This window comes from Vicugna pacos, chromosome 10 (assembly GCF_048564905.1).
Source record: "Vicugna pacos chromosome 10, VicPac4, whole genome shotgun sequence".
Taxonomy (NCBI): domain Eukaryota; kingdom Metazoa; phylum Chordata; class Mammalia; order Artiodactyla; family Camelidae; genus Vicugna; species Vicugna pacos.
The window spans coordinates 63,361,108-63,382,695 of NC_132996.1; the positions used below are offsets into that span (position 1 = coordinate 63,361,108).

General features: G+C 55.8%; 1 protein-coding gene across 1 annotated transcript; it reads left to right on the forward strand.

The window, feature by feature from the left end:
• The first annotated feature begins 6,924 nt into the window (after positions 1 to 6,924).
• RTN4RL2 (reticulon 4 receptor like 2) lies at positions 6,925 to 21,560 on the forward strand. The gene is made up of 3 exons (XM_031690691.2): positions 6,925 to 7,314; positions 12,987 to 13,468; positions 20,178 to 21,560. The coding sequence occupies exons 1-3, from the start codon at positions 7,284 to 7,286 to the stop codon at positions 20,925 to 20,927; spliced, it is 1,263 nt and encodes a 420-aa protein (XP_031546551.1). The 5' UTR covers positions 6,925 to 7,283; the 3' UTR covers positions 20,928 to 21,560.
• Positions 21,561 to 21,588: the final 28 nt, after the last annotated feature.

Sequence of the window (21,588 nt, forward strand, 5' to 3'; positions counted from 1 at the left end):
GAGTCCTGCAACAAACATGATGTTAGAAACAGTTTCTACACTTCTGCACAGTCTTTGTAATTATCATTTCTGTGGCAGCATCATATTGCATTGACTAGATCAGCCATGGTTTACCTTAACCATCTCACTGCCTGGAGAACTATAGGAGGATAATGCCAAGGGCATGCCTGGAGCTTTTTCTTCTGTAGAATTCTGTTCTTAAGATCAATTCCCAGAAGTGAGATTAACGGGGCAAGAGGTAGTGATATTTTCAAGGCCCTGGTTCCCTTGTTCTAGGTGGTTTTCCTGAGCTGTGCACACTGCTTCCAGAGATGGAGAAGCACAGACGTCATCCAGCCTTGCTGGTACGGGGCAATGGTGTTTGTAGATTCTGCTAATTTAATAAGTCTGAAACACTATCTCCATCCTGCTTTCATTTGCATCTCTTTGATCACTAACCAGTTGAACTATTTTCAGGGTATCTGTTTATTCTCTACTTGCCCTCTTGGGTGAAGGAGTGATCCACATCCTTCACCTGTTTATCTGCCGACGTCTGCAGGCCTTTCTTATCCATCCGAATGAGCACTCCACAGTCGATAAATATTCATCATCTGCCAGCCAGATTTGGCAATGGGAGGCTTCTGAGCAGGAGGGTGGGTGATCAAACTACACCTTGGGAAGATTAACTTTGAGATGAACTGAGGAAAGGGGCTGAGAAATAGAGAAATCTGTCAGTGGGCTTCCGGGCTCGATCCTGTAAAGGGGCTCTGAACTGCGCAGTGGGGGTGGGAACGGCAGGGGGTCCGTGTCCCGTGTACTTGTGGCTCTTTGTACTGACTCCAACAATGCCCCTCATGCTCCCTTGCAAATTCAGTGGCTTCAGCACACAGAATTGGAGGGGAAAGGGATTACTGTGTCCTGTTCATTCACTGTGTAGATAAGAAAAATGTTGTCCATGGAGGATCCCACTCTAAGCACCCTTCCTCACCTGGTGTCTCCAAGGAGGTGGGGGAGGGGTTAGAAAATCAATGCAAGAAGGAAGGGGACTCATTAGAGTCTTTCGCCCTAGAATATGGGTTCCCAGACTAAAGGATTGTAAGGCAACTAGTCTCGTAGCCACCCCCAGGAAGGGCTTCCCAATACTTCCCCACACCCACTCTCCACCCCAGGCTTTTCACCCACTGCTGCATATCAGCATAACCAGTAGTGCCTTGTACCATGATTGTTCAATTAGCATCTTCCTCGCTGGACAAGGGTGGGGTGGGGAGGGGTCCAACAGATCAGCAACATTGTCAGGCTGTGCCAGGTGCACGAAACAAACAAGTCAAAGGAGACATAGACCTTGCACTCAGGGAGTTCACAATCGAGTGAGAGAGGGAGGCTCTCTTCGCCAGGAAGGGCACTGCAACAGATACAATGGGATCCCACTTTCTAACCAATAGACCTCCAGGAAGCCAAAATTCTGACTTTTGGTCAAGACGAGCATGGAACTTCATGAAAGAAGGGAAAAATCACACGTTCCTGGATTCAGAGTCTTGGCTCCATAGCTTTCTAGCCATGTCACCTTTGATACAGCCAGGTGACCTCTCAGTCCAGCTGCCCTTAACATCTGCAGGGGCTGGCCGGAATGCCAAGACAGGCTCTGGTACCACAGGCTGAGAGGGTCCGCCTTATGCCACCAGTCCACGCCTGGCAACCCCTGCCCACAAGGTACCCCTAGCCTCCTGCCACACCGACGTAGCTCTTCAGTGTTCTTCAGAGGAACCTGATGTTGGAAGGCTAGTTCAAATCTAGGATGATCCAACTTCTTGGAGTTCTATATAGAAATCCAGCCATCTCCTCCTCTCTTCCCAAACACAGCTCTGTCCCAAACAAGGGGCCTCATATACACGTGTGGGAATATCCCACCCACGTGTGCAAGCTCCACCCACATGCCCTCCAAACAGCTGCCCCTCAGCCACCCCAGGGGCACACATGCTGGCAGAAGGTAGGTGGGAGAAGACACTCACTCAGGTGCTAGAAGTAGCCTAGAGCCATTTGAGCAAGAGATTCCAGAATCCTAGATACCCAAAGTGTAGTCTAAAAAGAAGAATGCAGCAAGGACCTACTGTATAGCCCAGGGAACTATATTCAATTTCTGGTAATGATATGTAATGGAAAAGAATCTGAAAAGAAAAACTATATATATGCATGTATATGTATAACTGAATCACCTTGCTGTACACCTGAAACTAACATTATAAGTCAACTACACTTCAATAAAATCTTTTTAAAAAATAAAAGGAGAATGCAGGCTTTCAGAGCACATCCCCTTGGGCTCAGGGACTTTTGCTCCATGGAGGGTGCTGGCTGCAAGAGGACCAGAGCAAAGGTCTCTAAAGCAAGGAACCCAGGGCAAGACCTTCTTGCCCAGATCTAAAAGTAGTACAAAGTCTCTGAATTTGCATCTCCATCTGTAAAAAGGCGATATTAATAGACTTCCCCCTGCTCTGACATAGAGCTGCTCTGAATGTTAAGTGAGCGAATACACATAAATTCATGACATGAAGCAAGTAGTTAATAAAGGCCAGTTATTATTATAAATAATAGAGATGGGCAGAGACCCCAGAAACCAAACAGGGAAGGAGAAAGCACATTCTGACACCTTTGCCTTTTAAATGAATCTAGTGTAGGTTTTCTTCCCTGTTTTAGAAAGGACCTGAAGGCAACCCCGTCCTCATCAGGCCAGGCAGAGTAGGATGTGGAGCTCACGGGCAAAGTTCTGGGTGGCAAATCCAGGCACAGCTCTTTCCCCTCCCTCCAGAGTATATGATCACCGTCAAGGCTCAAGATCAGGCCAGCTGGCCACTGGGAGCAATCTGGGGAAGAAATTCTGGTCTTCCTCTGGGACATCACAACCCCAGAGCTGGAATCTAGCTGAGAGACTTCATTTTCAGTAGCTTCTGATTCCAGAGTCACAGAGAAAGGAGGATTCACCAAGTCAATGCTTTGTGGGACTTTCAAGGGCATTGGGTTCAAAACATACCATTCAATAATGGGGAGCTTGAAGCCCAGAGAGGAGAGAGATCTGGCCCACATTACACAGCCATTCGGAGGCAGAGTCCGGGCTAAAGCGCAAGACTTTGAATTTAGGTCTGGATCGCTTTCATCACGCTGGGCAGGGAGCCCTGGTTTATGGCAGAAGCAGGTCAGACACACACACAACCAGGTGGGAAGGAAGAACTAAGGGCTGACTCCCAGACAGAGCTCTGCGATTCATGACTTCTGAGACCTCAGGTCGTAGCTTTACTTTCTGCCCCTAGACGGCAACATCTATTTCTTCAGGTGGACATTAGTCTAAACGAGAAAATTAACACCAATATGACTAGTGTCTATTGAGCATAGGGTCACGCTCGCTGTCAGGTTCTTTCATGCTTTATCTCATTTAATCCTTAAACCACCAGATGAGCTGGGAGCTACTATTGTCCCCTCTCCCATTTTCCAGATGAGAAAACTGAACACCTTGCCCAAGGTCATCTAGCTAAGTAAGCAGCAGAGCCAGGGTATGAACCTGGCAAAGCCTTTGCTCCTGACCATGGAGCCGCCCAACCTCATATGCCAACTGCCAAGGGTCATACGGTGAAGTTGCCAAGTAGGTGGAGAAAAGAACCAGGGAAATTCCATGGACTCAACAGACAGGTCCCGTAAGTGGGAACTCATAGATGAAGTTAAGATTTATCTCGGTTCTGTCAATGTCCTGCTTCTTCTACATGACCTCCTTGCCAAAGCTCACAGTTCTCCCTCCGCACAGTGAATCCTCAGGGAAAATCCAGTCCAACCGCCCATTTCCCTAGGAGCCTCGGCTTCCCTTGGGGATGCAGATCCACCTACAGCCACCAGAGGGCGGGCCAGCTCTATGGCAAGTCCTGAGGACGACTCCCCCCCCCCCCCCACGCCCCGCCTCCTCCAAGAGCCGGGCCAACAGTCTAGCCAGGAACGGACCTAGATGCCGTCAAGGCACAACCCTCAGTTACATTTTACCATCAGTTTATTCCCTTCGATCTCAAAATGTCTAACTGCAGACATTCAACTCGATCAGACATATTCTACTGAGACAACGGTCTTAAGAATCACCACGAAAGGAGTAGCAACAACAGTGACCACCACAGACACTGGTCAGAGCCTCATTTGACTAAGCACTTTTTCATACCTTGACTGGCTGGAGATTCACTGGATAAGCTGAAGCTTATGCGTGGTGGTATGTTCCACTGCACAGTTGAGAAAACTGAGGCACGGGGGAGGGGAGTAACTTTCTTAGGGGACTCTGGTCTTCAGGGAGAGCTGTTTCCAATTCCCTGTCTGTCTGGAGGAGAGGTTGGGAATTCGGGGGGCTGCAAATGTGGCTAGGCAGGGGAGGAACAAGGGATCAGAATGCTCCACGGGGAAAACCGAAGGCATTGTGATGTTTCCTGTAAACTGAGAGAGCCATCCACTCACCCGACATTCATCCATCCAACAGTGTTCATTGAGCACCTGCTGGGGACACGAAGACGGATGAGAGGAATTTCCTGCCCTCAAAAAGCTGGCGTTCTAGTAGGGGAAAGTGGTGATTCAGCAGATAATTATAGGAAACCGACGCCTGTATAGTGGGATATGAGCAGAGGGATTTTTGACCGCCTGTAGCACACCCATATTTGGGGTGTCTTTTGGGGCTCCCAGGCCTGAAGGACAGGACTGGAGCCAAGGATGGTCGGCAGTAGCATCCCCCTTTCCTGCAGCTCACCCCGGGATGGGGGGACCCCTCCCAGCTTTGGGTCCCCAATTGTGTTGGGGGCCCAGGGTCCCACCCCCCCACCCCTCTCAGAAGAGTGCCGGCCCAAGGAGCCGATGACAGCACACACCTGAGTCAGCCCCGCCGCCCACCCGCCCCTCAGCGTCTGTCTCCGCATCTTGTGATATTTCGCTCCCCGGGAGCCAGCCCCACTGCGCTCCGGAGGCAGCTCGGCAAACAAACCCAGCGACAGATTGTGCTGCGGCTCATTCCGGGGAAGGACGCCAAATCCCACCCTGCTACCCCCAACACTCCCTCCCCGCCGCCCCCTCCAGGCCCTCCTCTCAGGCGCGGGCCCTCGGCAGGGTGGGTCCCGGGAAACGCAGGAACCCTGCCTTCTAGAGATGGGAGGGAGACGGGAGCCCCAGAGACACCCCTTTCCGCTCCTACCTCATCTGAACATTAAGACGGGCGGGGAGAGGAAATTTAGGTGCTGGGAGGGCGTGGGAGCCCAGGAAGGGCAAAGGATGGAGCCAACAGGGGGCGCCCGAGCGTCAAGGTGCCAGAGGGCTCGGAGACGTCTAATGAAACGGGGTGAAAAGGGATGTAGAGACAGAGATAGCGAGACATAAAACACAAAGATGGAGAGACAGGGAGCCACAAGGACAGAAGGGAAGCGACAGAGACACGGCCAGAAAGTGAGAGGGACAGAGAAGACAGTGACAGAAAGAAACAGATGCATAAAGGAAGGAAATGACAGGGAGACAGTAAGGAGGGGAGGAAGGGAGGGAGGGAACAGAGACTGGAGACCGTCTGGAGACCATAAAATATGAATAAGATTTGGGGGAGAAATCAGAGAAATCGAATGAGAACGAGAGAAGAATGAGATTATGGATGGAACGGGGAATGAATGGAAGAATGAGACCAGCATTTATAAAGTGCCGACTGTATGCCAGGCGCTGCGTTGCGCTCTGGCGCAGACAGGAGAGGAGGAGCCAGAGAGCCAGGCGGAGGGGCGAGGGGTTTCTTTGTAGGTGGAAGCGGCTGCCCGGGACTCCCGCGCTTCCTCCGGCCGGGCCCGGCTTCGCGCAGGTGGCCCTCGCACCGGCGGTTAGGCGCCGCTCCAGCAGTCCCAACCCCGCCTGCGCCGCTTGGCCACGGTCCCCCAGACGGCTACCTCGAGGGCCCTGAGCCTGTCCTGCGCCGAAGGGGCTCTCAACGTCCGGATGCCCGACGCCCTGGACTAGGTCAAGGCCAGGGTGATCTGCATCGCCTCCTTTGTAAGGGGACGCTTAGGTCGCGGGGCTGGTATCGCCCCGAACGAGGCCACGAGAGGCATGAGGGACGCAAGGGGCCCCGAAGAAATCAGAATGCACCCCTCTTGAAAAGGAAGTAGAAGAAGCTCTCGTGAAGCCAAAGCTCTCCTCTCACCTTTAGATCTTCTATCCCCCTCGAGGGTGATGAGACACAAGCGCACCCAAATTTGCACTCGCTTGTAAATGCGTTAAGGGACATACACACACCAGGGTGTACATACTCTGGCCACCCATCCCCAAGCTCGCTTGCGCCAAACCCTCACGCGGGCGCGCGTTTCCCACCAGGGCAGACACACACGCTGCTGGGCACTCAGCGGCTCATCGGTTCGCACACTCACGTAACCCTGCTTCCCCTGGCCCGTATAAAAGCGTGCAAGCAATCAGTCACACCTGCACAAGCGTCCTTGCGCGCGCATGCACGCTTATGTGCGCTTGGTCTTGCACCCACAGACTCTTGCATAGACTGTTCTTACAGTGGCACACACTCAGGGCTCGGGGGCCGGGAACGGAAGGGAAAGTGGAATCTTGGAGCTCTCCCAGAGGAGAGAAACGCTGGAGGCCTGGACATCGGGTGCCTGGCACCCAGCAAGGAGGGAGAGGCGACCCGGGAGCCCAGCTCCTCCAGGAAAGTTGGGAGGGGAAAAACTGGAGGAGTCCACGGGGTTCCCTTACACTATCGCACCCCCTCAGGAAGGGATTTCTCTAGAAGCGTGGCGCCACGAAGGCGATCGAACACAGTCCTCCGGGTCTCCCAAGAAAGGGAGGGGTCTGTGATGGAGGGGGCTAGAGAACCGCTCCCGCCTCCTAGTGGCCAGGAAAGGGTTAAGTCGCCCAGCTAGAAAGCGAGGGAGGAGCCAGGGAGTGCAGGAAGGAGGAGGGGTGGTTGGGAAGAGCCGTCCCCACTCTCCCTCCGCGAGCAGCCGGGGCGCACGGACCGACGGACTGACGGACCTGCGCGCTGCCTGCGCTGCTGGGGGGCGCGGGCACCGGGCGTCGACGGTCAGCTACAGCCCTCCCTGTCCCGTCACGCCCCGCCCCGTCCCGTCGGGGCCGATGGCTCCTCTCGAGGTCTGCAGTCCGGGGGGCGCAGGGTAGAGCGCCGCGGCCGGGCCACACAGCTCGGGGACTCCCGGGCCCTCCCGGAGCCCCGCGGAGTCCCCGCCGTCCGTCTGGCGGGCTCAGGGAGCGAGTGGGAGCGCCCTCCCCCCGCCGCCCTCTCCCCCGAGCGTCGAGACAAGATGCTGCCCGGGCTCAGGAGCCTGCTGCAAGGTAGGGATCCCAGCCTGCGGGAGGGCATCCTGCGGAGGGGAGCAGGGCGCCCCCTCCCCTGAGGGCGCGAGGGTGGGGCAGCGGTGGGTATAGGGGTACCCGGGGAGGGAAAAACGCTTAGCCCCGGGCCCCGCCCCCGCCCCCGGTGCCGCCGGCTGGAGCAGCGCACCCGACTCGGAGCCTGCCGGGCTGTGCCGGGAGCTCGTGACCGAGGAGGGACGCAAGGGGCGGGCGGACCCGGCTGGGAGGGGGAGGGAGGCTCAGGTTCCGCTGTCCCGGCTCCACCTGCTCCGGGGGACGCCGAGGACTCGGACCGGCTGGGGAAGCGCCGACTCAGCAGCTTCTCAGTGCCCGGTGCCTCAGCACTTTCCAGTCACCTGGGAGGACGGAGAACGTGGGTAGGGGGCCGTCTGGGAGGACTGGGGGCGCAGAGGGAAATCCAAACGTCCCTCCCTGGTAGAACAGAGGAGGGCACTAGAAACGGGTTAGTTCCCCAGACTGAGTGACAGACCAACAAGGGTGTGGGCCAGGGATTGGTGGTGGGGTGGGGAAGGTGGAGGGGGATAGGAAGGGCCCAGTCAAGGATGGAGAGAGTGGCTGGGAGAGGGAGATGGGGAGGAGGAGGAGGAATAGAGGTTAGACGGGAAAAGCTTGGAGGGAAGTGGGACCCTCGTTAAGACGGAGGAACAGGGAAGGAGAGGGGAGACCAGATTAGGCGAGGGGTGGAGGGCAGACTAGGGCCACTAGGGACAGGGGCCCAGAGCCTGAGGGTGGGAATAATGAGAAAGAGAAAGAGGGCTGGGACCCTGGGGGCCAGGAAGGAAAGGGGAGTGGGAAAATCAGAACCCCAGAAACCAGTGGAGGATGGGAATGGTGAACAGAGATGGGGTGTCAGGAACAGGGAAAGAGGGTCAGGATGAGAACTAGGGTTGAGATGGGAAACCATAGATGGGAGAGGGGCTGGGTTAATCAGGATGGGGATAGGGGCTGGAAAGGGAGGGAGGGGAGAAAGGAGAGAAAAGGATGAGGGAGAGATCAGGGGGGCTGCCCAGGGATGAGACAAAGAGGCTTCTGGTAACCACTTCCACGTGGGAAGCCCTCCATTTCCAAAGTGCTTGCCTGACACATCCTTTCTCTCAGGGAGCGGCCAGTGGGGCCAGACCTTGGACTCTGAGCTCAGGGTCTTGGGGGCAGCTGTGAGGGTGAACGGTGAGGGCGAACATTCACTTTCGAGTGGGGTGGCAGCCTTCAAGGGCAGGCACTCTGGCTGGCTCTGTGCTGCCATTTATATCTCGGGGCCCCGTCGTCGTCGGATCCTGCCGCTGCTGCCACGGTGGCTGCTTATTTTGGGGTGTTACATTCTGGCAGGGTGAGAAGCTGTTTGCAGCAGCTCTAAACCTCCGTCACCCGCGTCAGTGCCTCCCCAGGCCCCTGCGTCACTGGCATCACCACCACCTCCTCAGCCCCTGCCCCCTCAGCATCTGCCCAGAGGCCCCAGCCCTTCCTAGCCTTTTGAGTGTGGAGCTGTTGTTTCTTGTCTGGGACCCCGTGTGCCCCTCCTTCAGAGCCAGAGGCCTGGACTCCCTTTCCAGGGAGCATTTTCCTGGGGCTGCTCTGCCCTGTAGGTTGGCACCCTGGCTCTTGCCCTCCAGCCTGTGTCCATCTGCTTCCTCCTCAACTTCCTTCTTTCACCGGGGTCTCTGGACTAAAGGGGGACCTCCTGGGCTGAGAACTTTGTGAGCCTTGGTGCTCCAGGCTGATAGCCCGGAGTCCTTGACAGTGGTCCCTCGATGAATGGATACTTTTTGGCTCTGGGCACCTCAGCCTTCCAGGATCAATATTGGGTTCTGGCCTTTCTCTCTCTGTTCCTTCCCCTGGTCAGTTCTGGCCACATCTTTTGGACACTGGTCATCACTTCCTGACTCCCTGCCGTCCTCTAGAATAACCACAGCCTAGAGCCCAGGAGGGGAAAGTTGCAGAGAGCCTGGGTCCCTTCCTTGCCTTGACCCTGAACAGCCAAACAGACCCAGTGTCATTGCTGGCCCAGCCCTGTGCCCCTGGGTGCAGCTCCTGCCCCCCTGCCCCTGTTGCCAGGAGTGCAGCAACTCCCACTCAGGTGGTTTCTGTGGATGACACGAGGATCTCCCAAAGAAAGGTCAGAGACGTGGACTTGTCCAGTCTGGGTTCCACCTTGTTCTAGGTGCATGACTTGAAACAACTCATTTCCTGTGTGTGTGAGCCTCCCTCCCCTCGCCTGCAAATTGGGGGCCATAATGTTGATCTCCTGGGGATTACGTTATATTGTATTCTACACACAAAGACCTGTACAAATACAGTGGCTGGCACACAGTAGGTGCTCACTAATGGATGGTTTCTGCCCATCCCTGCTCCATGCTCGCCTGCAACTCTAGCCATCACCTGCTGACTTGAGAAAAAAAGAAAAGGAAAGAGAGAGGACGGGATGAGCAGAGGCGGGGAGGGTGCTGTTAGAATGGGCTTTCCTGGGCCCAGATAGTAGTGGAGGGATGACACGAAGCCTTTGAGAAAGATATTGGAGGCAGGCTGTCAGAGATTCAGGTCAGGAAGCCTGGGCTGCTCACTCAGAACTGGACCCTTCCCCTCCCCAGCCCTGTGAAATAAGGGGTTTGCTCCTGTTGCCTGATGAGTTGGCTCCATCTCCTGCTCTGACACTCTGTGCATCTTGCCCCAGTCTTTGCCAGGGAGTCACAAAATGGGGGCCGGGAGTGAAACTGCGGTCCTTGGGGAGAGAGAGAAGACACGGGCCTGGAGGGAAGGAGTGATGGGTTAAAGCCGTGAGAAGCAGGGGGTGGGGAAGGGACAGTGGCAAGAAGGAAAAGGGCACGCGCCTGGCAGGAGCTGAAGGCAGAGGAGGGAGAGGAAGGCACCATTCACCAGGCCTGCCGCCTCTGCCCAGGAGCTCTCCAGCCAGGCCCAGGGGCAGAGGCAGCCAGAGCCCCCCACCTTCCCCTCCTCCTCGCTTCCAGTGAGAGCCGCAGCCTGAATTATGGATGAGGCTCCTTGGGTTACAGCTGCTTTGCACGGTGGCAGCGAGGGCCAGAAATGGCAACAGAGTCACTGTTACGCAGCAGCTGTCACGGAGGGGCCCCCGGCCCAGGGCCCCTCCTCAGAGAGCCTACAGGGAACACCATCTCAGCCGTGGGAAGGTGGGCCATGATGGGGGGAGATACAGTGGGCAAGAGGAGGGGATGTGGGGAAGGAAGACAGAAGCCCCCTAATGTGGGTGGGCAGAGGACCCGGGAGTCATGGGTAAGAGGGATGAGTGGGGCCCCTGCCAGTCCCTGCTGAGTCTCCAAGCTGGAAGAGACCCGGTGCCAGGGGACTGGCTCCTGACTCTGGAGCACTCTGGGCTCGCATGTCCTTCCCTCTGTCTCTCCTGGGGGAACAGTCGGCTCCAGAGGCTGTGGAAAGAGCTCCATAATCCTCCTGAGGGCTGGCAGCCTCCTGAACGCACTCTCTGTGAGCTTCTGGCTAAGGGGTGGGATTAAGGGATCAGAGAGGGATTTGGCTTTCTCTGGTGTCAAGTCCTTGGGGCAGCGAGCTCAGAGGGTGACTCCACCAGGAAGGGAAGTGCCCTAGTCTGTCATCAGGAGACTCCTTTCTGGCCTTTGCCCTGCCAACCACTTTGCTGTGTGACCTTGGGCAAGTTGCTTGCCCTCTCTGAGCCCCAGCTGTCACCTCAGTAGAACCAGAGTTCAAACAGGATGAACACGGAGGATTTTCCAGCTCTGAGATTTTGTGTTCTAAGCCCAGAACCTCAGCCCTCTTGAAACCCACCCAGGGCTCTCCCTACTGGGCCCCCACACCCCACCCTGCCTGGTTGGGTTGAGGGGTGAGAGACGTGCTCCTCCACCCCACGTGGCTCTGAAAAACTCAAGAGGAGAAAGTAATCGTGAAACGCCGCACGGGGGAGGGGTGAGAAGGGCCGAGAAACGCGGAGGTGGTGTGAACGAATGAACAGCAGCCGCTGTGTCACTGAGTATTACATCACACCCAGCCTACACACGCACGGGGCCCGGTATTCACACACGCGCGGAGGGCGGCGGACACACGCTTGCACGCCCGGCGCGGGGAGGGGCCGGGGACACTCGCCGTGGGACGGGTCCCCCACCTGGCGCCTTCACGTTCCCCCACGGGAGGAGGTGCAGGAGCAGCCGTGATGTCCATGCCGCACGCGGGGCCTGTGGGCGCCAGGTGCACACCCCGGGCTCAGCAGCACTTCGTGGAGAGAGCGCCCAGCTCACACGCACATTCACCCACAGCAGCCTCTGACACGAGGCATCACTGAAGTCATGGACCCCTCAGGCTCTCCCTCCGTGTCTCGGAACCCGAGAGCCCAGGATCTCAGGTCCTTAGGTCCAAGGATGGCGTCTTCCTCTGCCTTGGCAGGCCTAGGCCACTGCTTGGAGCAGAAGGTGCTCACTGGATCTGTCCCCAGGGGATAACCACCTGGCTTTTGGGGTGTAGGCTCCCCTTCTCCCAGGCAAACCTGCCAGAAGGAAATCCCAAGATTTCTGAAACTCATAATGAAGGACAGAGGTCAAGCCAGTTTCAGCCCAGAACTTTCATCAGCTGCAGGAGAGGGGCAGAAGGCCAGGGGACAGGGGCGGATGAGGGGCCCTGCACCTCCTGCTGTAGCCCAGGGATACCGGGGCCTAGGCACGACTCTTCAGCCCCGGGCCCTTGGGCCTCCCTGGGCCTGCCCCTCCATCTGTAGCACAAGAAGGTTGGATCACAGCCAACTTTCAAAAGTTACTTTGAAAAAAACTGTTTAAGTGACTTTGAATGAGAAGCACTTGGGGTGTAAAATGCAGGTTCCCGGGCTACCCCCAGGAATGCCAATTGTGCACAGGCAGGGCGGAGGACACTGCCTGCTTTCCAGGATTCCTGGCTGATTCTGTTGTAGGTGGCTGGTGGCCCCTGTTGAAGACCCACTGCCCCCTGGTCCCCAAGAGCCCTTCCAGGGTGGATAGGTGAAGGAGGAAGGCTGCGGTCAGCAGTGGGTCAGCAAGACAGGACCTCAAGGGAAGCCTGAGGGCCATTTCACACGGTCTTTAGATTCACAGAGGGTCTCAATTTAGGTCCATCCATTCTCAAATGGGGTTGATATTGCTCCCCAGGTGATATCTGCCAATGTCTAGGGACATTCTGGTTATCATAACGGGGCCCGGGGGAGAGGGGGAGAGGTGTTATGCATATGGTGGGTTGAGGACAGGGATGCTGCTAAACGCCCTACATAGGACATCATATAGGAGTGCCCCATAACAAAGAACTGCCCTGCCCACCTCTCAAGACCAAGGTTGAGAAGCCCTGACTGCTAACACGGCCAGATCTACCACAGTGAAAACAGGAATGAAAGTGGCAGTCACTCTGACCACTCATCAGACAACTTTCAACCTATCGCAGTGCTTTCTACAATGTCCTCTTGGCATTTCTTTGCTTTTTAATATACTGGGAGCCTCAAAAAGCGGAGGCCTCTAGCAACTCTGAGGTTGTACCCAGAATCCCCCACCCCACCTAGGAACACAAGGCTCCCAGCCAGGGTCCCACTAGGGGTGGGTGGGCTGCCCCCCTAAGCTGGCACTCCCACCCCAGCCATCCACCCAGAGAGGCCCCCCTCCCTCTCCCCGCAGGTCCCGCCTCGGCCTGCCTCCTGCTGATGCTCCTGGCCCTGCCCCCAGCAGCCCCCAGCTGCCCCATGCTCTGTACCTGCTACTCGTCCCCGCCCACCGTGAGCTGCCAGGCCAATAACTTCTCGTCGGTGCCGCTGTCCCTGCCGCCCAGCACGCAGCGCCTCTTCCTGCAGAACAACCTCATCCGCACGCTGCGGCCAGGCACCTTCGGGCCCAGCCTGCTCACCCTGTGGCTCTTCTCCAACAACCTCTCCACCATCTACCCGGGCACCTTCCGCCACCTGCAGGCCCTGGAGGAGCTGGACCTCGGTGACAACCGGCACCTGCGCTCTCTGGAGCCCGACACCTTCCAGGGCCTGGAGCGGCTGCAGTCGCTGCACCTGTACCGCTGTCAGCTCAGCAGCCTGCCCAGCAACATCTTCCGTGGCCTGGTCAGCCTGCAGTACCTCTACCTCCAGGAGAACAGCCTGCTCCACCTACAGGTGAGCGTGCCCCACTCTGAGACACACACACACACACTCACTCACTCAGCTTCTGGCTCCTCCATCCCTGTGCACAGGGGACACCCTTCCGGCCTCAGGGTCTCAGCCCCTCTGTTTCTCTGTCCCTTTTCTAACTTTCTGTCCCTCCCGCTTTCTCCAGGGGCTTTTCTTTATTTTGGCTCTTCTGGCTATCTTTCACCCAAGCCCCCATCTGACTCCCTCTGCCTGTCTCTCCCTTTCTGTCCCTCTCTGTCTCGCTCCCTAACTTGCCTCCCCCATCTGTCTCCTGCCTCTTCTGTCTATCTCCCTTCACACGCCCACTCCACACACACCCCCGTGTCTGTCTGGGTGTGTGTGTGTGTCTCTCTTTCTGTGTTCTCTCCTTCCCCCGCCCCGTGTTGCCTTCGGGGGACTGCCTGTCCCCAGGCACCCCAGCCCCAAGACCTTCATGGCTGCTCTTCTCACCCACCCCCACACCCTCCCACATCATCGGGAGGTGGAGCGAGAGGGCAGAGCCACTGCAACTGGTACCCCATAGAAGGTTCCACCTCTCTCCATCTCGCTGGGTAGTGGGACCAGGGGGAACCCTGCCCTTCTGAGTCCCCCAAACCTGTTGTCTCAGTGCAATGGGAGAAAGCGAAATGGGTAAAGAGCTGTTAAGTAGCTGGAAAGTGGATGCCCTGAAAACGGAAGGAAAAACAGTAATTGCTGTTTATTGTTATTATTATTGATCTCAATGTTGTTTATCGTTGTTGTTATGCTGACTGTTTGACAGTCAGGTCCTCCCATTCTACTTCCTCAGGAAGCAATAACACACCCTCCAAACCACTCTGGGAGAAAGTTCTCTCTGGATATCCAAACTCTCCCCTCTCCCCACATCAACCTGGAAGGCACTTCCTCCCCTCCACCCCGGGGTTGGGGCCGAACTGGTCGCCCACGTGCAGATTTGAGGCTGATAATGAGAATAACTATAGTAATAATAATGTAACATTTATTGAGCCCCCAGGATGTGTGAGGTGCTGAGAAAAGAGCAGTGAACGAAACAGAAACTCATGCCTTCACAGAGAGCATTCTAGTGGTGGAGAGAGACCAGGAGTAAAGTATACAGTATGCTGGGGAAATATGTTGTGTGCTATTATTATTATATAAATAATGATAATAGCGCACTAGCACTTAGCGGGAACACTGTGTGTCAGGCCCGGTGCTTAGGACTTTTCAGGTATCAGCTCTGACATTCACAAATATGTGACATTTTTTCACCTCTATGGGCCTCAGTCTTTCCTTCTGTAAAATGGGGGTAGTCATAGCATCCAGCTCCTAGGGAGCATTAAGTGCATGAATAACTTGTAAAGTACTTGGAATAGTGCTTGGCATATGGTAAGCACCATACAGATGCTTGTTAAAGTGCTATTTTAAAAAGAGAAGGGGGGAAGGTAGAGCTCAGTGGTAGAGCGCATGCCTAGCATGCGTGAGGTCCTGGGTTCAATCTCTAGCACCTCCATTAAAATAAATAAATAAACCGAATTACCTCCACACACACACACACACACACACACACAAAGTTGAAAAAAAAAAAAAGACAAGAGGAGAGAGATATAGGTCAGTGATAGAGCACATGCTTAGCATGTATGAAGTCCTAGGTTCAATCCTCAGTACTTTTTTATTAGAAAATAAAAAGGGAAACAAGCCTCATTTAATATTGGTCTCGGTGAAATGGTCCATCTTGGACCCCATTCTGAAGATGTGGGTGGTCAACTTCAAGGATTATACTGAGACCATGGGTGGGTCCCAGAACATTCCCTCCTTTTTTTTTTTTTTTTTTCACTTCTTAACTTTGCACTTCATGGTTTCCAAGTGAGCTCAGCCACCTCATCTCATTTCTACAGCCCTGTCGGGAGATTGTTTACACCTCCTTACAGATGAGGAAGTTGAGAACAAGGGTCCCAAAGACTTTGTCCCAAAGTCTCTTAAGCCACCACTGGTGTGACTGGAGGCTGATGCGTTCTCACGTCGAACCTCACAACAGGCTGGCAGCAGGGACAGAGGATGAGGCCACACAGCTAGGAAGACCTGGTGGTACTTGAACTTCCATGGTCTGATGACATTTCAGGCCCTTTTCCTCACCGAGAACTCTCCCCTGGGGTCTGTTCAGGTGCAGGGAGGATGGTACTCAGAAGTCCAGCAGAGCGGGCTCATTTTTGAAAGCACACACTTTGGAGTCTGCCAGACCTAAGTGCAAATCCCAGCTCCCGTATGACTTTGGACAAATTACTTAACCTCTCTCCACCTCCATTTCCTCATCTGTAAAATGGCAATCATGATGTCCTTAACAACAGTACTTATCTAAGAAGTTTTGTAAGGGTTAAAATTTAGCACAGGGCCACATCAATACGTGCATGCTGTCATAATTCTTATTATTGTTAGTATTAGTAGTCTGACGGCCACTACCACTGAGACCCTTTCCTCCTTATCAGCATATATTCGTTCAGAATGGGGAAGCTGGGGTCCCCGTGCCTGAGTTTGAATTCCTGCTCTGCTGTTTTCTGACTTCTTTAACTTCAGGCAAGTTGCTTCCCCCCTCTGAAGCTCAGTTTTCTCATCTTTAAAGTGGGAATAATAAAAATAATACCTCCGTAAAGAATGGCTGTAAAGAGTAAATGAGTTAGTATACATGAAGCACATCGTTCAGTGCTGAATAAATTATGTCATCATGACCTGATCCCCCATCAACTCAGTCCACAGTGGCAACCAGGGTCTGGGGACAGGAAAGACCTGGGCAAGGGGGACCTTGAGTGGATACCAAGGGGTCTCCTGAAATGGGAAGTGTCTATTCTGCACAGCCCTGGCATGAATGGTCCAGGGCATCATGGGAAGGAAGCATCTTCACACGTGGCCCTTTAGAGAAGAGAAAGAAAGACACAGCCTCTGCCTGTGAACTGCCTGGAGAAACTAGGCTGGGAGATGCCACAGGCAGGTGGGGAAGCATGCGGGCTGGGGTGAGAGCCACAGAATGCAGGTGTGACCCAGTATGGAGCCAGGCCTGCCCTGAGACGGGAGCTCTGGAGGAGGCAAGAAGACCACAGCTTTTCAGGATGAGGAAGGTGGAAATGAAAAGGGGGTGGGATGGAGGGTCTCAGGGACCGTCTGCTGTAAGCCAGGCACTGTGCTGGCTGTCAGGGACTCAGGAGGGAACATAAAACAGTGTCCCTGCTCTCCTGGAGCATATTTCCGACTGGAGTGGAACCAGATGATAGAGACAGTCATCCCTCTTTTAATCACTAGAGCAGCCTGCATGGTGTAAAAGAGCAGTCTTTACATTCAAGCAGATCCAATTTGCTCTGTGGCTTTGGGCAAGTTACTCAACCACTCTGAGCCTCAACGGGCCCATCCATGAAATGGAGGAAAAGGCTTATACCTCAGGGGTTTGTTGAGAGAATTAAAGGAGATGCTACTTGAAAAGGGCTCAGCTTGTCTAGTCCAGAGGAAGCATCACATCCCCCATTCAGCAGCTGACGACACTGAGGCTTACAGGAGTTAAGTGACCCATCCAGAGTCACTCGACTCGTAAGGGGCACAGCTTCGAACTGGCCCAGGTCTCTCTGACTCCAGAGAGCAGCTGTTCAGAGTCCTGTCTCCAGAGTTCACATCTGCATTCCACTACGTATTAGCTGTTCAACCCTAGGCCAGTCACTTGCCTTCTCTGAGCCTCCCTCTCCTAACCTTTGAAAGGGGGAGAATAACATTAGCTGCTTCATAGGGCTGTGACGGTTAGGTTACTACACGGGATCTGTGTGGCACAGAGCTTGGCACACAGTGAGCGCTCGGTTAGTCAGCTGCTGACGCAAATGATTGCGATGATACCCAGCGTAGACTGGTGAGTGCTGCGAGCGGCGGTGCCTGGCACAGCGTAGATACTCAGTACAGCTTTGTTCAATGAATGAGGTACATTCCAGGGCTCACTTGCTCATAAATATCAGATGAGGATGGATCTTAATGATCAATGATCTCAAGTCCCTTGTTTCACAGATGAAAAAAACTGAGGCTCAGAGAGGTGCCTGGAGCTGCCCAAGGTCACACAGTCCAGCAGCCAACTTGAACAGTGCCAGAAATGAGCTGGGAGCTTGGAGGGAGGCAAGGTTAAGAACAGGATGCTGTCCGGGGAAGGGGGCAGGGATGCTGCCTTGAGATTCCAAATGGATGCAGAGAGCTGTGAACCGGCCGGCTGGGGGAGGTGAGGGAAATGTGGTTTTCGAAATGGAAGAGGATGACTTTAGCAGAGGCTCTCAGCCCAGAGGGAGGGGGTGATAGGGAGGGTGGTGGGGGAGGGCGAGGGCTGTGAAAGTCAAGAGCTTATTAATGCACAGAGAACAGTTTTAACGGTGGGGAGAGGAAGGGCCGGATTTGGGAGCTACAGCCCGCCTGAGGAAGTGGCAGAGGGATTTGGCAACAGCTTGGATGCGGGGTGGGGGGAGCAGTGGGGAATGGACCCCCAGGCTGAGGCTCAGAGAGGGGAGGGGCAGGATTCTTGAAGAAGGACTAAAGGGAATATAGGGTGATTGGAATCAGGAATTCTGTAGCCCAAAAATTGAGGCTGTGGGTCAAAGGTACCTGAACTCCCCAGGGTCTCTGAACTTTTGATTTTTCCTTCCTGACCTCCTGAAGTCCCCAAAGTGACAATTACCTCTGCACCCTCTCTGCCTCCCCCATATTCATCCTTTGACCAGGTATCTCTGGGTGCATCCTACTCTTGCTGACACTCCATAAAGAAGAGAACCTTAAATAGGTGTTTGAGTGGAAGGAATTCAGAGCCTGCCACTGGGTGGGCCAGAAAAGGACAAGGGGACCAGGCCGGGTTGGGCCAGGCTGAGGCCACAGAGATTCGGAGCCCACTGGAGACCTGAGCTGGGCGTGGGGTGATGGCAGCAGGGGGCGGAGAACGCTGGTGTCAGAGGCAGCCGAGAAGGTTGAGGGGGACGGATCTCAATGTGGCCAAGAGGAGGGTTCTTGGCAGGCTCAGTTCCTGTAGCGGAGAGGGCGGAAGCCAGATGGGAGGGGGCGAGAAAATGCAGGAGCACAGGAAGGTGGAGGCTGTGGGTGTGGGCTGGGAGTCAGCGCCCTCCCCCCCACCTGAGAGCCTGAGACCAAGTTCCTGGGTGGGGAGGGGGACCCTCTCCCCAGGCAGGGAAGGGTGGGAAAGCCACAGACAGGAAACAGGACCCCAGGATGAGCTGGCTTGAACAGAGAGGATGCTCTGGGCCCCCAGAACCAGGCCTCCTGGGCCTGCTGACCATGTGATGTCCTACACAGGAGGGGAGGACCTCAGTCCTGGGGCTCTGGTCCCCTATCTGGCAGCCTTTCATCTCTCTGGGGCTCAGTGCTCTCTGTGAAAAAAAAAAAAGTAGGCTGGGCTGGTGGACCCAAATCTGGTTGCCCATCACCAATACCTTGGTGAGCTGGGTAAAATGCAGAATGCAGCCCCCTGCTTTTTCCCCTCCGTGGAGCATGCCCACTCCTCCACCCACTGAACCACAGTTCAAGGTCATTCCAGAACTAACATGGTCTAATTCAGAGACTCCTAGCCTTATGTGTGGGACGGCCCCTCTAAGGGGACAATGATGCAGGACATCAGGGCAGCAGGCTTCCTTCCCGTCCGCTGTGGCCTGGGGAGGGTGGACCTGACAATTGGTCCCCTTAATATCCCAGCCCAGTAACAGAACTCTGGGGCCCCAGGTAGCTCCTGTGTTAGAGGAAAAGGGATGGGACCTAATTCTAGCTGAATCCCTATTGTCATAATAACCACCCCTTATTGATAGTGATCTGCATGCCGACTCGGTACTGTATCCTCACATGATCTAACCCTCAGCCTGCTGAGAGGGTTGTTCTCTGCATCATACCTACTGAGGAAACTGAGGCTCAGTGAGACTAAATAACTTGCCCGAAGTCAAGCAGCTGGGAAGAGAGCAAGCTGGATTTGAACGGGGGTTCTGCTGACTCCTGGGCCTGCAGGCTTCATCACTGGGCCACATCCCAGTGTGCCAGGCACTCTGCCCAGCACCTCCCCCATCTGATCTGTATGTGGACTGTCTTCTTCAAGCCTCAGAACAAACCCAGGAGGAGGGACACTCACCCTCACTTTATGGCTGAGGAAACAGAGAGCTGCCTTGGCCAAGTTCACAGTCATGGCTAACGCACAAAATGCCCACCACGTGTATTAATACATGTTGCTTCATTTCATCTCCACATCTTACAGAGGAGGTAACTGAGTCACAGGGATACTGAGAGATTAGCTCAAGTGTCAGCTAATGACAGGGCCAGGATTTGAAGTCTGGAAGGCTGGCTCCTACTCTGCATGCTTAACCAAATCAGAGGTTCTCATTCTCCAAGTGTGGTCCTCCCACCAGCAGCATGAGCATCACCTGGTAACTTGTAAAGACACGCAGACTCTCACCTCCGCCTCCCCCTCCCTCGCTCAGGATCTGCTGAATCAGAAGCCCTGGGCAGGGCTCAGGGATCGCTTTGGCTTCTGATGCCCCTCAAAGTTTTAAGAATGATATTGCTTCTCTCACATTAACCCCTAAATAGGTTAGAGGAGGCAGGATTGGAACCCAGGACTCAGAAGGTCAAACCCTTTCTGTTCTGCCACGACGAAATCCATACGTGTCTCAGGACCACTCTCTTCTTCTCGCCACCCTCCCCCGCCCCCCGCCAGGATGACCTGTTCGCGGACCTGGCCAACCTGAGCCACCTCTTCCTCCACGGGAACCGCCTGCGGCTGCTCACGGAGCACGTGTTCCGCGGCCTGGGCAGCCTGGACCGGCTGCTGCTGCACGGGAACCGGCTGCAGGGCGTGCACCGCGCGGCCTTCCGCGGCCTCAGCCGCCTCACCATCCTCTACCTGTTCAACAACAGCCTGGCCTCGCTGCCGGGCGAGGCGCTGGCCGACCTGCCGGCGCTCGAGTTCCTGCGGCTCAACGCCAACCCCTGGGCGTGCGACTGCCGCGCGCGGCCGCTCTGGGCCTGGTTCCAGCGCGCGCGCGTGTCCAGCTCCGACGTGACCTGCGCCTCCCCGCCCGAGCGCCAGGGCCGCGACCTGCGCGCGCTCCGCGAGGCCGACTTCCAGGCCTGCCCGCCCGCCGCGCCCACGCGGCCCGGCAGCCGCGCGCGCGGCAACAGCTCGTCCAATCACCTGTACGGCGTGGCCGAGGCCGGGGCGCCCCCCGCCGACCCCTCCACCCTCTACCGCGACCTGCCCGCCGAAGACCCGCGGGGCCGCCAGGGCGGGGACGCGCCCACCGAGGACGACTACTGGGGCGGCTACGGCGGCGAGGACCAGCGGGGCGAGCAGACGTGCCCCGGCGCTGCCTGCCAGGCGCCGCCGGACTCCCGCGGCCCCGCGCTCTCGGCCGGGCTCCCCAGCCCTCTGCTTTGCCTCTTGCTCCTGGCGCCCCACCACCTCTGACTGCGGTGCCGAGACTGAAGAGGCCGGTGTGTCTCCCCTCCACCCCCCACCCCCACCCCCATCCCCCGCTGCCGCTCTGGCCCATCCCCGCCCTTGCGGCCTTGGGGCCTTGTTGCCTTCTTTCCCCTCCCAGCTCCTCTCTTCCCCTGGGACCAGGCCACCTCTCCCTGCCTCCCGAGCTGCTGACTTCTGGCAGCCCCAGGAGGGCCTGTCCGGTGGCTCAGCCCTCTTCTCCCTAGCTCTGGCCATTAATACCCGTCGCCATCCCAAGGCTGGGTGGGCACCGCAGGCAGCCGCTGCCCCTCCCCCAGTGCCCGCAGTGGACTCGGGACGGGCTTTGTCTGCAGAGCATCTCCCACCAGCACAGCCTTCGGAAGCTCCCGGGAAGGGAGCCCCGTCCAGGAGCCCTTTGGAGGGTTGCGTCAGTCGGGGCCAGGCTAACCCTCGGCCCCTGCTTATCCTAGCCCCCCCTCAACCTCCCGACACTGGAGAAATACTTTTCTCCTAAGTCTACCCTGGTCACTTTTTAGGGTGCCTGGAGAGAACTTTCCTCTCCGCCATGGCCCCTGTGTGGTGAAGATCAACAGAAGTTGTTTGGGAAAAAAAATTTATTAAAAAATTCTATTATTTTATCTTCTGTAAGATTTGTTGGCTCAGGACC

Bases quoted from the DNA above. Each gene is read 5' to 3' on its own strand.
- RTN4RL2 (XM_031690691.2), top strand. From the start codon at position 7,284: ATGCTGCCCGGGCTCAGGAGCCTGCTGCAAG. The intron at 7,315-12,986 runs GTAGGGATCCCA...CTCTCCCCGCAG, and splicing joins GCTCAGGAGCCTGCTGCAAG to GTCCCGCCTCGGCCTGCCTC. The intron at 13,469-20,177 runs GTGAGCGTGCCC...GCCCCCCGCCAG, and splicing joins ACAGCCTGCTCCACCTACAG to GATGACCTGTTCGCGGACCT.